The 17,341-nt window shown below is 37.7% G+C and overlaps 1 protein-coding gene across 2 annotated transcripts in view; it reads right to left on the bottom strand.

Annotated features, from left to right (window-relative positions):
- asap1a (ArfGAP with SH3 domain, ankyrin repeat and PH domain 1a) overlaps positions 1-17,341 on the bottom strand; it is a 45,294-nt gene that overhangs the window by 24,471 nt on the left and 3,482 nt on the right. For both annotated transcript variants that reach the window (XM_039676199.2, XM_039676201.2), the window contains exon 4: positions 3,469-3,541. In XM_039676199.2, coding sequence (XP_039532133.2) covers positions 3,469-3,541 — 73 coding nt within the window. The remainder of the gene's footprint in view (positions 1-3,468; positions 3,542-17,341) is intronic.

Here is a 17,341-nt window from a genome sequence, read left to right as displayed (position 1 = left end):
CCACTGGGCACAGGTCAACGTCATCAGTGCCCATAGGAAAATAATCCAGGTGCCCATTCACAATTTGTCCATTAAATAAAACGCAAAACAACAGTCTCTTGTGTAATAAGAAAAATGAAGAGAATTTCTAACATGACCATCTCTAAATATGACTTTAGTGCTGTACAAGTTTAGGGTCTCCATACTGATCTTTACTTTGAAAACACAGTATGAAGACCACATCATCTGGTATTGCTTCATCATCTTCCCATATCTGCACACTGGGACCCCAGCCCATGGCACAGTGGCGTTATTAGGTCATTTGTCTTGTTGAGTGGAGCTAAGAGATCTGGTACCCTGAAATAAGGGGGCTGTCACCTTCTCTAAATGACCAGATGGGAAGTTTTACTGCAGCCGTTATGGACTCGACAGTATTGTGCAAACAACCCATGAACCAAAAAATAAATAGATGAGCTAATTTCTGACAGTTTATGTCTCCTATTTATGAGCATATGAATCTCTCCTAAATTCATATATCTCCACTCAAAAGATTGGACGGACATAGTTATTCTTGTTTATACTATTTATACTATTTTCCACATTTTAGAACAATAGTGAAGTCATCAAAACTATGAAATAACACAAAAGGTCTAAGTGTAAAATATATATATATATATATATATATTTGTATAGTCTGATCTGTGAAACACTGACTTGTGATAGGAGCTGTTTAAATAAATGTGTTAGTAGAAGTAGTATTTTTATTTTTTTGTTTTTTTTATAAAAAATGGGGGGTCCGAAAACCAGTCAGTATCTGGTCTGACCACCATCTGCCCAGTACAGTGAAAACCAGGATTCATCCATTCATCAAGAGAACACCTCTCCAAAGTGCCAGACGTCATCGAATGTGAGCATTTGCCCACCCAAGCCAATCCTGCTGTCTAATCAGCATCTGGAAAACGCCACAGCTGTGAGGTGGATGGATTATCTCAGCAAAGGAGAAGTGCTCACTAACACAGATTTAAAAAGATTTGTGAACAATATTTGAGAGAAATAGGCCTTTAGACAAAGAAAAAGTCTTAGATCTTTGAGTTCAGCTCAAGAAAAATGAGTGCAAAAACAAAAGTGTTGCGTTTATAATTTTCTTAAGTGTAGATGCAAAAAAAGACTATAAAAGCAAAAAAGACCAATCGCCACACAGAGACCCAGTCATATCATAATATATATATATTTTAAAAAAGATCATGATAACCAAACTCTTAATCTAGACTTTTAGGGTAAACACAGGTGAACATGGTCCACTGATGTCAGTAGAAAAGATAAGTAGATCATCATACCATGCCACAATTGGATTAAAAAGTTACAGACAAGACTGTGAGCAAAGTGACATGAGCAGACCTCTGAAATTCAACAGAGAACAAACGCCCCATGCCAAGTGTCAAGAGCTCAGGTATTAATCATCTGGAGCTGATTAGAGTGCTTACAGTCACTGATTAAACAGGATCATGACACTGGGGCCACCTGCAACACACACAGCAGAGAGTGGATAACACAGCGGGAGCCAGTTTACATCCTCTGCCTGCTGCACACAGTAAAATACACTGCACACTTCAGGAAGACAGCATCACAGAGCGAAGTGATGTGCAACATGAGCGGCTGCTTTCATTAACAAACTGAAAAGGGGACATTTCTGCAGCTATTTGCTGAATCATGATGGAGATGTCCCTGTATTGGTCAACAGGCGTAGAGGCTGTGTGCTCTCTTAGGAATACTGAGGTCAGAGAGAGGTCAGCCAATCAATCTAATCAAGCGCTGCAGCTCACAAGAGGAAGTCTTACATATTGAATGCACAAGACTTAAATCACCACATGTAGTCACAGCCATGTCCTATTATTAGTATAACAATCAAAGGCAACGTAAGTTCATATAACGGCAATGTGAGCAAAAGGTACATTTGACCTGTTAAGTGGAACTAAGCGAGCTGGTAACCTGAAATAAGGGGACTGTCACCTTCTCTAAACAAACAGATGGGAAAGTTTACTGCAGCAGTTATGAACTCAGAGGAACAATCTGTGGGAATCTCAGTGTGATAAAAGTGCTCATTCAAGGTATTGTGTAAACAACCCATGGAACAAAAAAATTTAGTTTCTCATTTCTGACTGTTTGTCTTTGTTATGAGCTTATGAATCTCTACCAAATGCATACACGTCCACTCAAAATATTGGACAGGCATATTTATTACTTAAAATAACACAAAAGTGATCAAAACAAATTTCCTTTCTACAATGTTTTTTTTCTCTCTCTCTCTCTCTCTCTCTCTCTCTCTCTCTCTCTAATTATATTATGAAGGACTTTGAGACTTTGGCCATCTTCACACAGCAACAGAATATGTTTTTTAGTCCTGTATTTAAGGAACTTATTATGGAACCATTTACACACATTTCAGTAATTTACTGGAACGACAACTACATTCTCTGCGCTGTGTGAATGGAACCGGACTGGACAACTGGTTGTCTGTTACGTCATACAGTGTGGAAGAGTAAAAATGTATTAACAAAAAATAAATTTGTTAATAATAATAATAATCATTATTTCTGGAATTTCTTGAAAATCATTCTTCTTTTCTGAAATGAAAGCCCTGTATAATTAGTCTGGTTTTGACTCCAATCAAATGAATTTCTCAAGACGTTTGACCGTTTGATAAAAATAAAATAAAAACTCATAGCATGTTGCTGATAAAATATAAGCACAAGATATGACAACTGCCATAGTCATCTATCTGGATGTGTATGGCACTATGGCTGTAGCTGTGCATTGAAATCTTTCATAGTCTTTTTATGCTTTTATCATCATGTAGTCGGCCATTGTGACCCATCTCTAGGTCACACAGCAGCAAAACACAGATGTCTGCCCTGTTTTAGAGTCCTAAATATGCTTCTATTCAAACACTGTTCGTTTCTCAATCTCTAGCCCTGATCCCTTCTCAACATGCCTATGTCTTTGTCTATTTCAGGTCCACAAGAGAAGCCTGAGTGTAAACATTAGGCATTATGAAGCCCTGATCAAACAGCCATTAATATTTGGCATCTAGACTGTGAGCTTGGCAAATAGTAGCGATATGACATTGAACACTTACAAGCTGATAATGCGACTGCATGAGCCAGAAACCACTGTGAGATGTTACTTATGGAGGATTGATCTGGAGGATTTCCTGACCTTTCATGCTGATTTACCCTAGAGGGCAAGTAAGCATTTGAGCTTGCCAAGACAGAATGGGGGAAGAGACAATAGGAAGGAAGTGCAATGGCAATTCCCGTTTCCATGGTAACAGCGACTTCTTACTTCAGGATTGTGGGTTAGATTGGTACTTCACCATGAATGTGCCAATTAAACCCAACCACAACCACACATTTTATCAAAGATTAAGGCCATATTTTTATTATTCACAGAACTTTACTGTTGAAGACCCTCAGCTGGGTCAAAACTCACCTTGACCCGAGTTGTAAATAGCTTTGACGGATTTCTTGACCTTTTGTAAAGCTGTGCGGTCCTGGTCCAAAGCCTGGAGAGACAGAGATAAAGAGAAGAGAATGGGGTGATTAATATAAAACATGGCTAAAAAAGGTCTGTGATTCATTTATGATTCATGATCTTAGAATTCCAAAGCAATCACATCACTGGCCACACCTATCCGAGGAGCAAAACCAAACATTGGGAATCCTATAATCACACTGTAACCATGACAACACAGCAGATGGAAAGTCTTGAAGGAATTTCCAATGCTTAGATGGGCCGACAGGTGTTAAAAAAAATTTCAGATATATTCTCTGTAACACCAAATTTTGTAACAGAAAAGCAGCTTATACGCTTGTGGACATATTTAAACATTAAAATTATATTGATTAAAAGTAATCCAACTAATTAATAAACATTAGACAAAATCTCCTCAGACAAGACAGCATGGGGTGGCTAAATGAGACGGTACACAACTTAACATAATACCACGACAGACCCTTGACATGCAGTTTCCAAGAAACCACAGCACAGGATGGGGCGAACCCCTCGACCGCACTTCATTGTCATCTTGTGGATATCATTTCAAAAATCAAAACCGCTGTGAAACTGGAGATGCCCCTGAGGGTCTCCGCTTCTGGAAATCTCCTTTGGAAATATTTTAATGCATGTCAGTAAACAACAAGGTGTCAACGAATCCTGTTTCCTTTCCTCTATCTATTTGTTTCAACCCAAATCTGAACTCCTGGGAAACATGCAACATTTCCTGTATGTGAACTCTTTGCTTTACTCTTTTAGACACTTTGAACTTGTGTCCTGACTGATGCCCTCCTCCCTCCCCAATTCTATCTCTCTGGATGAAAAGGAAATTATGCAAGTGAATGGAATACAGGCAGGCTGACTCAAGAGCAATTAACTTGTTATCGTGGGGAAAAAGCAAATATATATGAATATATTGTATTTTGCTAATTTAATTTGTTAGTCACGGAAAGCAGATTGAGTGCATTCATTGAACATGACCAACAGGCTCTGCCATTCATACTGTATTCATGTGCTCTGTTCCAGCTGGTGACTAACAGATCACAGTGACCAATACAAACCCAAACAAACACACCCAAATGTAACCAAAAATAATCTTTTGAGTTTTTAAAGAAACCCTTCAATTGTGATTAATGAGAAAGACCAGAGCTTAAGGCCACAATTTAAAACAAATCCTTCAACATTCACGACGGCTCTCTGAAAAGACCATAGCTGACCCCATGTTGAAGACCCATCATTTCTCTTGTTTGCTCAACCATTGAGATATAAGGTTAGCTTGTTTATGGGTTTAAATGGCCAGGCGCCTCAATACGCTACAGATCTTCTCCACATGAAATGTTCAAGACCCTTAAGGTCCTCAAACAAGTTGATGCTTACTGTGCCACGACTGAAATTAAAAGGGGATCGTGCATTTTCTGTCGCTGCTCCACGTTTGTGGAATGATTTGCCAGAACATCTAAGGCTATCTCCAACTGTTGATAATTTTAAATCTTTAATAAAGACTTATTTTTTTCTCTTCAGTGTTTGGTCAAATGTAATTTTATGATGTGCTTTATGATGAGTTTATGTTGCTGCTGTGATTGTGTCGGTTGGTGTATTTATGTATTTTATATTGTTTGAACTGGTTGAGAAAACATGACAGGAAATCTAATCCAATCTGTAGACTGATGTCCTGTTATACATTTAAAGATGAGTTGTGTTTCTATAAACCACTCAATGTGTTCCTTTACCTCCTCCTACAGCAAACACAGGGCATGCTGAGGCAGAGAAATAATGAGCATTTGGACAGCTGCAGCACACTGATCAAGAATCTGTGGTGATGAAAGTAGTAGTTCTGTCCCGCTCATGTGATAAATGATTTCCCTCTGCGGCCATTCTCTCATTTTCTTGCAGCTATGTTTGGACATTGGTACACCAAAATTGAACTGCCCACTGCGGTCCAGAGACCGACAGACTCGCCAGGTCGAGACTCTTCAGAGCTTTTTTTTTTTATCCCTGGTCATTTCCCTTGTTATTTCATTGTTATGGTTAACAACATCCTGTAGCTATACCGGGATTTAAAGGAACATTTATAGTGGAAAGGGCAACTTTCCTAATGAAAAACAAGGGTTAACAAAATCGTTTGTAAAAGCAATAAGTCATGCACTTGCGATGGAAGTTTAGCAGGCAAGCAAGTCACAACACAAATAAACCAACTGGAAATGTTTTTGAAATAAGTCTCTTTTGCTCACTAAAGCTGCATTTATTTGATAAAGAAAAACAGTAAAACAGTAATATTATGAAATATTACAATTTAAAATAATTTCTATATTAATATATTTTAAAATGTAATTTATTTTTATGATGGCAAATCTGAATTTTCAGCATCATTACTCCAGTCTTCAGTGCCACATGATCCTTTAGAAATCATTATAATAAGCCGATTTGGTGCTCAAGAAACATTTATTATTATTAGCAATGTTGAAAACAGTTGTGCTGCTTAATATATTCATGGAAACTGTGATATAGTTATTGGGTGAATAGAAAGAACAGCATTTCAAAATAACATAATATATTTAAAATAGAAATATTTTTAACATAAATAAATTACTAACAATAATTAGTATATAATTACAATAAACTATATTTTTATCAATTTAATGCATTCTACTGAATACAATTTCTTAAATTATACTGACCACAAACATTTGAACGGTACAGTGACTGTATGTGTATATAATAAAATATATATATATATATATATATATATATATATATATATATATATATATATATAATATTTATATAATATAAAAAATATTTAAATATTTATATAATATATTATACACACACACACACACACACACACACACACACACACACACACACACACACACATATATATATATTAGGGTCTCCAGCTAATTGTAAGCGTGTAAGCGTGAACTATCAGTCAGTTCTGATGTATGACCAAGAAAGTAATTTCCTTACACAACTAATTACAACAATCTAACCATATCCTCAAAAGGTCTTGTAGGCTATTAAACGTGACCACAGAGAACAGAACAGTAAATCTGAGCACTGCAGAGAAGATAAAGCTCAGCAGGTGACATCTCCATTATGATCTGGATAATCTTTCAACCTTATGAGTTTGATCCAACTTGAAAAACATTTAGCTGCTTTAACCTAACCCACACTTAAAATAATCATTTACAAGTACAGCCGGATATTGCCTTATATCTTATATTGCATAGAAAAGAGCAGACAAGACATTCTTAAAACATTCACCTTCTGTGTTCCATCGAGGAAGGAAAGTCGTACAGAACAGCATGGAGGCAGATATTACACCCTGCAATAGATCATTTGCTGGCATTTAGGGAGATGCTATATCAATATGCAAGTGACTCCGGGAACTATGGGAGAGATGGGATGTCTGTGAAGGTGAGTAAGGGTAAGGTTTAACACTTTTAGTTCACTTTTACCTCCAGATGTGGTCAGGCAGATCCGATCACGATCCGATCACAACGCGTTTACACCTTGCATTAACATGCGTTTTTTATTATCCGGATAACTTATCTGGATACAGATCGCATTTTAATACCAGGTGTAAACGGGGTCTTAGTGTTCAGACTGTCATTTTTAAGACTGAACTGTCTGAACCTATATACAAAAAAAAAATGCTGTGCATACTGCATACATATGGCAGTATTTTTACCTGCTGAGAACTCGAGAAGAGCTTATAAAATGTGTCAAGGAGTCAAAACAGTGCAAAGAATCCGCACACAAAGAAAGATTAGCTGCAAGAAGACAGAGTTCCCAACGCCTGTTTACGAACTGTAATGGGCAATGTAGCTCCTTTGACAGGAAAAAAACAGGTATTCCTTGAGCATTATGCACTCTAAAAAATGCTGGGTTGTTTTAACCCAACTTTGGGTCAAATATGGACTAACCCAGCCATTGGGTTAAATTTTTACATTACATTTTTAACCCAACATTTCGGGTTTGTCCATATTTGACCCAAAATTAGGTTAAAACAACCCAGCATTTTTTAGAGTGTGTCCTTTTTAGAGTCATCTTGTGACATTACGCCCTGTTTTTGCTTCATTTAGATGTCTTTGGTCCATGTTGTGTTTACATTTCAGTCAAACTGCACTAGAGTTCTGGATTGGAGCACACCAGGGTTCAGATGGCAGCATTCACACTTATTCAAATGAAGCACACTAACAAAGCAATCACACCAGAGTTCATTTTAATTGAACCCAACATGCCAAGTGTGAGCACACCCTAATATGTGCCAGAAATTTCATGTTGTGGGAACTATTTCCTTTATGGTCAGTCAGCTACATTTTTTCAGACCACCATCTGGAACCTGAAGAGAGACCAAAAATTAAATGCAGCACTACAGTTATTATATAGACAGAGAAAGTTAAGTGCTCTATTGAGAACAAATGTAACATTACACTCACTGGCACCAGAACAATATGACACTCTCAATAAAGGGTTACTTTGTCCTACCATGACTAAGCATTTGCTTCTTTATGACTGGATAGACTGCAGTAACACACTAATACGCTCACTCACAACAAACCTTGACCCTCTGTTCACCCACTCAACCGATGGGCATCACTGAGCCCTTGGCTCTCTTCCTGGAGTGCTCAGTAATCCCAGCCTAAATTGAAAGCACCTTTCTTGAGAATATCTCAAAACAGGTCAAATAATGTTTTTTCACTGGGCAAAAAAAACCCAAAAAAAAAATGACACAACCTAGCACAGCATTCATTTGGACAAATCTCAAAGCTGTAGATCCCTCAGAAACAAGATACTGGTAGAAAAACAGAGCTATAATACACTTTTACTGCCACTCAAAACAACCACAATCCATTAGATTCACACTACAAACAACCAGATCGATTATTGGACTATCAAGACAGCCAATCGAGAAGACTAATATAGGCCTGCCAAGCAAGAAAAGACTCTCTATGGCCTGCCAAAAGGGTCTTTTAGTAGAAAACTTTTCCGAGACTTGAACACACTGCCATGTGAACATTTAGGTCAGGAGAGACGAGCCCCAGCTATCAGCCACAAGAAACATGAACTCCTTAAGGAATTACTTCTCTCTGCCAGGCCAAAGCCAGCAGACTTGACTGAGGATATGGAGAGGCTGGAGTGTACAGCACGAGGGAAAAAAAAGCTCAGAGCAAAGTTTCATGGGGTTTATGAGTCAGAACTTCAGGCCAAGGGTGATCCAACTTTCTTCTGTCTGTTTTAATAACAATAACGGAGGAAGAAAAAGATACAAATGTTTGAGAGAAACGCAATGGAAACATTGCATGAAGTCAACACCCCAATCGCTGAGCCACTGAACACCCACAGGCCTGGCAAGAACCACTCCAGTGCTGGCACTGATTGAATCTGTGGCTCTAGATATGAGAAGAACAGGTCATTGTATAAATTATGGTCTGTTTGGTTCGTATCCATAGCAACAGGCCCTCTGATACTCACGCAGAATGCTAGGTATGCCTTTGGTTCTGAGAATTCCATGTTGTGTCCACGTCCGATTAATACAACACAAAAACACATAAACAAACACAGAGGCAGGTGAAAACTTTTGTGGGACTCTAAAAGAAACACTTGATTCAATGTTTTTTTTTTTTTTTTAAATGCAGTCAGAAAACAATGAATCTGACAGATTTTGTAGTGTGTGACATATTCGTTACTGGCACATATTACAGATTTTCTAATTCAGTAACACTCACTAGACATGCATTGGTTGATACATTTTTGTATTTAAATCAAATAATAAAGTACAATTTTTGTATTTAAATAAAATTAATAAAAGTGTTTGAGTGGAAAAAAACACTACATTTTATAGTGTTATTAAATTAGTCTTTAATTATTGTTGTGATGACTGAGAAAATTACTCTCTGCTCATGACTAATTGAACTTTAATTCATTAACCTGTATTTCATTTTTCCAATTAAGACTACCCAGTGTTATATTTGATTATTTTAATTTCTGTAGAATTTCCTACCTGAATAAACTGTATAACAACCAGAAAAACTTAAAGCCGTGTTTATTTCACAGGCCTATCTCTCTTTATTCTGTTCCATTTATTATGTGCTTATTTCTTCTAATTTTCTTACCATATACATCTAAATGAAACTACAATCTAGAATTGAAGAAAAGTAGATTTTTGTTTGTATATGTCATGTATAGTTCTTTGAAGGAAAATCGGAATCGGCAAAAACCGGTATCCGCAGGTTACACAGAAAAAATAAATAAAAAAATAAATAAAAATCTGAATCGGCCAAGAAAATTGCAATCGATGCATCTCTAATTATTAGTTACTGGTTTTGGCCAGAATTTTTATATCAGTGCCAGGCAGAGTTGCACAATAACTTGAGCAGGGTGGCCTTTGTTGACAGAGGGGCTGGTCAGCCCTGAAGGCCGGTGAAGAAGACAATTTGTCCATGCCTGAGAGTGCGTCTGGTGACCTCAACGCAAGGACACGAGACGCGGCACACTGTCTCTCCCTCAGCTGCTGCATGCGCTTGTATAACCGTCCAGCTGAGCTCGGCCTGGACAATTCTCCAATGACAGACACACAGCACAATCACACAGCAGCAGAGTCAGAGCCAACAGCAGCAGCACTATTATTCTGCTGACTAACACTAAGCAGCCACTGTTCAGTAATCACAGACTGCTACAGAGAGCGCTACTTCTGACTGATAATGACATAACCACCAGTCGACAGCTCATGTTCAAGATGATCAAGCAAAGCGGAGTTCCTCTTTATGTGTTTTGCAAGCTGCAGCAATGCTAAAGGCCCATTTACACCAAGGATGAGAACTACAAAGACAAAGTCCACATAATAAAAAAAGTCCACAACAACTTACTATAACCATAACAACAACACAGAAACAACAATATCATTGGAAATACTTTCAGAACATTTTTTCCAGCAGATGAACATTAAAAAAATTGACAGGCATCATAATCCATCCTGACATTAAAGCTGCAAGTAGGTAACTTAAGAAAACGTTGACTAAGCCTGAAAGTTTGAACAAGCACAACTTACAGGTCCCACCCCCTTGCTCTCTGCTACAATACAGCGGAGCCTGCCATGAATGCACAGGCTAGTAAGCATGGACACCAATGATGGCGGATAACCAGTTACGGCACATTCAATAGTAGAGACGGAACATCAACATTCAACAATATGCTTTACATTGACTAAGGTCCTCAAATAATTACTTATTTTGCTTATTTTGCTACTTATTACTTATAAATAGCTAGTAAGATAATATAACGGTAACATATGAAGAGTTCAGATGCAAAAGCCTCTAAATGCCATTTGAAATTTTCTTCTAAAATGACCATTTTTATCAAGCTTGTATATTTAAGTTCAGTAATTTCACTTAAATGACAATTAATGGGTAATTACAATTAATCTTCATTGCCATTTAAGTGAAATTACTGAACTTAAATATACAAGCTTGATAAAAAATGATCATTTTAGAAGAAAATTTCAAATGGCACTTAGAGGCTTTTGCATCTGAAATCTTCATATATAAAATAATTCAAGTAATTATTCTAGCGATTTGTACATTTGTAATGGGGTTCAGTCGTTACGGGAAGAAGGAGGCCGGAGCCGGCGAACGTTCAACAAGTTTAATAATAAAAAAACAAATACAAAATGAAAGTATAAGCCAGCAGCCCCTCACAGACAACACACAAAACAGAACATAAAATCACAACGTAAAATCAGGCCTGTTCCTTCTCTCCACTTTCGTCGCTCCTCCTTTATGCTTCGAAGTTCCGTCCCTTTGTGAGAGATGCGAGACCAGTGAGTCGTTTATTATCCTCGTGCCCCTCGGCCTCGCCCTGCTCGCCACAATATAATTTCAGCAACATGAAAAGCCAGTGAATTAGCAGGTTTCAATTGTTGCTTTGCACAGTGCGAGACATTTTATCTACATGTTACGCGGCTAGAGTTTTGACACCGAGTCAATGGGCTCTTGTCTAATTCTTTCTTTTTCGCTTTTTTTTTATCATTTTTTTTTTCTTTTTACCCGTCTTTGTTTTATGAGCTCGTGTCTCTCGAGAAATTGGCAGTTTAGGTTGTTTGCCATTAGCACAGCTGCGGCACACCGGCAATCTTGATTTTGGTTTGAATGATGGCGCGTTGTGCAAGAGAGAGGTGTGATCAGCGCGTACACGAGCGTGATTGACATTGCCAAGACTCTCCTCCTGGCTCTGATTGGCTGTTTCTGACCAGGAGCGGTGCATTTCTGCAAATGGCAATAAGACCACTGGGAGGAGCCAGAGGAGCTTGATTTGTTCACAGATTATCTGTCTCAAATTGTAATGTCAGGACAGTATGTTAACAATATTTGTTTACAAAAGTTACCTACTGCAGCTTTAAATAACTCAAGCATTTAAAGTGTAGACAACTTCTTAAAATAAACAGTGTGTGTTATTGTGGATGCTAGTCGTCGTTCTTGATGGGAACAGGCATTAATGGTCATTCCGAATAAAAGTGAAATCCACAGAATTAACCGATCAGTAGTATTATAGAAAGATTTCCTTGATGTAACTAAACAAATTTTTCAATGTTATAAAAAGGAAGCTATACTTTATCACTGGTCCACAAGTTATTTTGTATTGATTTGTAAAAGGTTGGTAATTATAATCCTTCTCTGCTTTCAATGCTGAATTCTAATTAAATTACCAGGATAGGGTAATCAAATGGCTTTGGAAAATTAATCAATTGGACTTTTGCTAAATGAATATGTGTACAGTAAGTGTACATTAAAAGAAATAGATTAAACAGCTCAATCTGCTCCTGCTAAATGACAACATAATGCTGTGAAAAAGAAAAATCTGGTCAGCACTGAAACATCAAGCCATACAAAACCATAGAGCTAATGCACCAGGAATTTCAAGGCAACCAAATGTGGTGTAAATCTGATTTCCCATCTGGCTACAAATCAATGGCTGCAGATCAGGTCTGCCATAAAATAGGTCACTACAGCATTTTATCGTTGTTCCCATGACTACTATGCAGGCACTATAACGCATGAATGAATGCAGAGAAAATAAATGTGTAAACTAAAAAAAAGCAAACAGCTGCCAAACCAGCAGGTGTCAACATATATAATAAACATTAAAAAAAAAAAAATAAATAAAAATGCCTTGGGGTAAAAGCTATATAGTTATAAAATCAGAATCACATTTGTATGGTGAACTGTTAGCATGTGGTCTTTTGTGAAGGCAAATATACTCATTGTTTCCAGAGCCATCAATGAAAAGCAATGATGAGATTCCTCAATACTGTCGTGATCTCCGCTTGTACTTCAAACTACACAAAATTACAAGAGATACCAAATATGCAAATAAATATAAAGTCCAGAATTACTCAAAAGAAAACTATTGTACTCAATACAGTGCTGCTGTGCCTCCTTGTTTAATTCACTTGGAGCAAACAATGCAGCATATTATGAGCAAATGGTGATGGGTGGACATCTTTTAGGCCACCCTTAAAAATATTCTTGTTTGCCGTAACCCGACCGACCCTGTCAATTTAGGGCCGACCCAATTTTTTTTTTTTTTTCCTTTTAGTCCGACCGACTTGCCGGTTGTAACCTGCGTTCAGACCGACCGATTTTTTTTTTTACTCTTCAAACGACTAATTCAAATTCAATAAAATAATATTAATTATATTTTAGTTAGTATTGTGAAAGTTGCTTGTGTCTACATAGCCTACAAACGTAGGCTACGTTCTTTCTTAAATAAAAACCCGTGGCGTCATAAGCATCAGATTATGTTTACACCATTGGTTTAACGTTACGCGTGTCACTATGGCTTGTACGTTCGCTCGTTTCAGTGTTCCCGCTTGGTACCCGGTATTAAAAGGGCAACGGGGCTGAATATCAACCATTTCTATATATAATAAAAATATTAAACAATTTGTCTGTGATGCAATTTTGCTATTCGCAGTCCAGAAGAGAGAGAGCGATCTCTCACTCGGATCCAAAGCGCGCACAGCACGACAGCCCTGCTTAATGAGTGACAATGAGGACAAAACGTGGTTACACTTTAGATCTGGGATATAATTCTAATTGTATTTTAGATTTCCGCTTTCAAAGATTATAAAAAGAAGACATTTGAGATGAAACCATAACAGACGCATTCTGTCTAGCGCAACTTCCTTCCCTTCACAGCGTTGCGCTGTCATTTCTTCCTAAAACCCAAACGTACCGTCAGAATCAGCACGATCGGTGATTGTTGTAAAATGCAGTCTGTACTGTTGCTAAACTGCGGACGCGTTCAATCATTAAAAGAGCTATTAAAGGCACAAAAGTCTGCGCAAGATACGTTGTTCACGACGCGGGACGCGCGCTCCGAAATGCACTAAAACGAGACAAGAAAAGTAGGCTATCGCCTCATTTTGGGCTTCATGTGCGCATCTAAACCATCAAATATACATAAAATATAAAATGACCTGCTCTGAGATTCATTTAAACACAGTTTATGTCTTTGGACGTAAATAGTTGGGAGAAAATGATGGTGCATCAGTCATCTATTACAGTAGAGTTCTGCAGTCGGTCTTAAAGGGGCAGTAGTCTAATAAACGTGACGATTGAGCCAATGCGAATCAAACAACAAAAGGCAGATACAAATCACTTACAGCTCTTGAATGAATAACTTAAACTTTAATAAGCATTAATCTAACTATGATAAACTATGCAGTGTCATTTTACATTTGATTACTAGCTAAATTAAATTTCTTTTCAGAGAGAGCGACAGACTTAACTGAAAAGTAGCTAATTTTAGACCTTCTTGAAATGAAAGCACTGTGTATATAGGCTAATTTGTATCTTTGTTTAATTGTATTCTTTGTTTGACCATGTGTTTGTACTTGTTTTTGCTTATCTCATGTATATATGCATAACAAATAGATATTTTACACATTTTGTGACTTGCCTAAAATGTAACTGGTCGTATTTTGCATTAACACCTAGCGGTGGATGCACAGTTTGAAGACCCAGTCAGTGACGTCACAATATGCATTTTTTTTAAAATTCGCGATCACCATCTCCAAAATTGTACCTTTTTTTTTTACACGGAATCTTGGAAAAAAAAATATAGACCTACCTACCGACCCTTTTTAAAAAAAAAATTGCTGTTACTGCAAACCAAAATATTTTTAAGGATGGCCTTATTCATTTTTTGTGTGTGCAAGAGACAGGAATGACTAGGCAGCAGGAGTATATGAGCATCATTGTTGTCAAGTAAAAGAGGTATTTCACCGACCTGTTTAACCCACAGAGTCAGACTACTGAAGAGGAGTGTGATCTCATCCTAAACAGATTAGACCTTAAAATACCCAAGTTTCTGTCCTGTTTTGTCTATGGTTCCCTTTAATGCTTTAAGCTCCACCTCAGGCATAAAACAAGTGAATCCGGTCTATAGTTGGATGGGTTTTGCTGCAGTGCAGAATATAACTGCGTGTCTCTGAGCAAGGGATTTATTCTATGCCCATGTAAATGAAGCGCTAACTGCAGTATCAGTCACCGGGGACTTCTCCCTTAAGCACTCAGGGACATTTCTGAGAGAATTATCAGTGTGTGCTTTACTAAAACAGATAATCTCTTTCGTCCTTCACTCGATTGTGCTGTATAAAATACGACAAGCAAGAAATGAAGAGCAAGTTTCCATGTAAGCCCTCCAGACAAAGCTGACCATTCTGACATTTCCACAAGTATTATCTCAAATGGAAATAATGGGCAGAAATGAGATACTGTCTTTGAGTATGCATGCCAGCAGCTTGTTGATAAGCACTCTATACATCTACCTTCATTACCTTGCCATCTGGTCCTCATGATGATAATATATGAGCACAGTGCCATTGAAACCATTATCAAGATGGAGAGGCTTTGTATGGAATGCAGGATTAGGGCAAATATGTTGTGGACAAAATGGAGTGAAGGACATTGCAAATGTTGAGGCGTGTTATTTTATATCATGAGAACAAACTACTGTTCGAGTCCTAGCAATGCCAAGGTCATGGTTCGATTCCCAGGGAATCCATGAACTGATAAAATATAGACCTTAGTCGCTTTGGATAAAAGTAACTGCCAAATACATAAATACAAAAGCAAAACTGGGGGAAGGCTGAAAAGATATGAAAAGGAGAAAACCTGAATTTCACACAATTACATTAATTGCTCTAAAAAGATTAAATTCACACAGAACGTGTTTTGCGTTTAAAGGAGTAGTTCACTTTTGAAAAAACTTTTGCTGATAATTTACTCACCCCCATGTCATCCAAGATATCTATGTCATTCTTTCTTCAGTCGAAAAGAAATTAAGGTTTTTGATGAAAACATTCCAGGATTTGTCTCCATATAATGGACTTCAATGGGAACCAAATAGTTCAAGGTCCAAAAGACAGTTTCAGTACAAACTGCAAACTGTTCAAAGGGCTTTAAACGATTCCAGACAATGAATAAGGGTCTTATCAAGCGAAACGATCACTCATTTAATAAATAAATAACAATGTTTAAGTTTTATAAGCTCAAATGCTCGCCTTGCTCTGTACTGCGATGCACGTTCGTGACTCTCCTGTTCGAACTCGTTCATCAAACCGAACAAATCTTTTTCTGAGTCAATTCATTCAGTGAATGAACCAAATGACTCGGAAAAAGATTTGTTCATTTTGATGAACGAGTTCGAACAGGAGAGTCACAAACGTGTAGAGTCACAAACTGTCCGATTTACACCATTTATCGGCAATGACCGTTTTTGGGATATTTTGGTTTTTATTCTACAGTGGAAGGAAGTGAGAGACGCGTCCATCTTTTTTTACAGTCTATGTTCTGAATAAAATAAGAGAGAATAAATCCTTTGGATTCCAGATGATGTATTCAAAAGAGGTCAAAAGAACATGTGGAGCTGCCAAAACAAGGAGGAGTCTCTCCTCACATCACCAGAAACATCATTAGCTAAAACCACTAATGGGCTCTATACACAACCCAGCCTGAGCATTCTGTTGGTCTCCTTAACACCCTCACCATAAAAAAATACGGTCAGCAGCCAAGTTCCAACCCATGTGCATTATTCAGAGCGCTGTTCATTCACCTCCCATTCATTCTGCCTCACAATACCTCCTATCACTGCCATGGACATTGCTAATTCATGGTGGTGACATTCATGTCTCTCAGAGTCATTCAGAGATCACCATGTCTGTCTTGGCCATTAAAACCGTGTGTCAATAAAGAGTGGGCTCACTCTGTGGCAGAGCAAAAGGAAGCCCCTTCATCCGCCTGCAGAGCTCTCTGTTGTCTTGGCAAGTCAGGTGTTCACTGGCCCATGTGTAAGTAGGTTAATCCCTTCTCTCTATCTCACTCTTTCTGCTCCTGGAACCACTGCTCAGGAGAATAACCTCTCCTTGTTACATGAACTATTCTTAGAACATCACAAATCTCAGATCCACAGAGGATGAGAGTTGCTGGCGTGACTTGTGGGATTTCTGCCTTTTGAGAATTAGGGAAGCACAACTGGCTGTTCCTGAGTCTTACGTTTCCTTCTCCAAAACATCAAAGTGTGCAAATAATCTAAACTAATGCATTTTTTTACGTCTATGGATGAACTAAAAAGAGCTTGATTCATTATGATAAATTATTTAATAGTTTCACATAGAGAAATTAAAAAGCTGATGATGGCTTTGATAGATTATCCCAAATGACATATATAAACATTACAAACCCCTTTCAAGTAAAGTTATGCAGATTCCCAAATCCCATTTGACTGCTAGTCCATGCTCATC

This window comes from Pimephales promelas, chromosome 5 (assembly GCF_988280905.1).
Source record: "Pimephales promelas chromosome 5, fPimPro1.hap1.1, whole genome shotgun sequence".
NCBI classification, from domain to species: Eukaryota; Metazoa; Chordata; class Actinopteri; order Cypriniformes; family Leuciscidae; genus Pimephales; species Pimephales promelas.
Note: the sequence above shows the minus strand (reverse complement) of the source record. Positions and strands in the feature narration are given on the sequence as shown.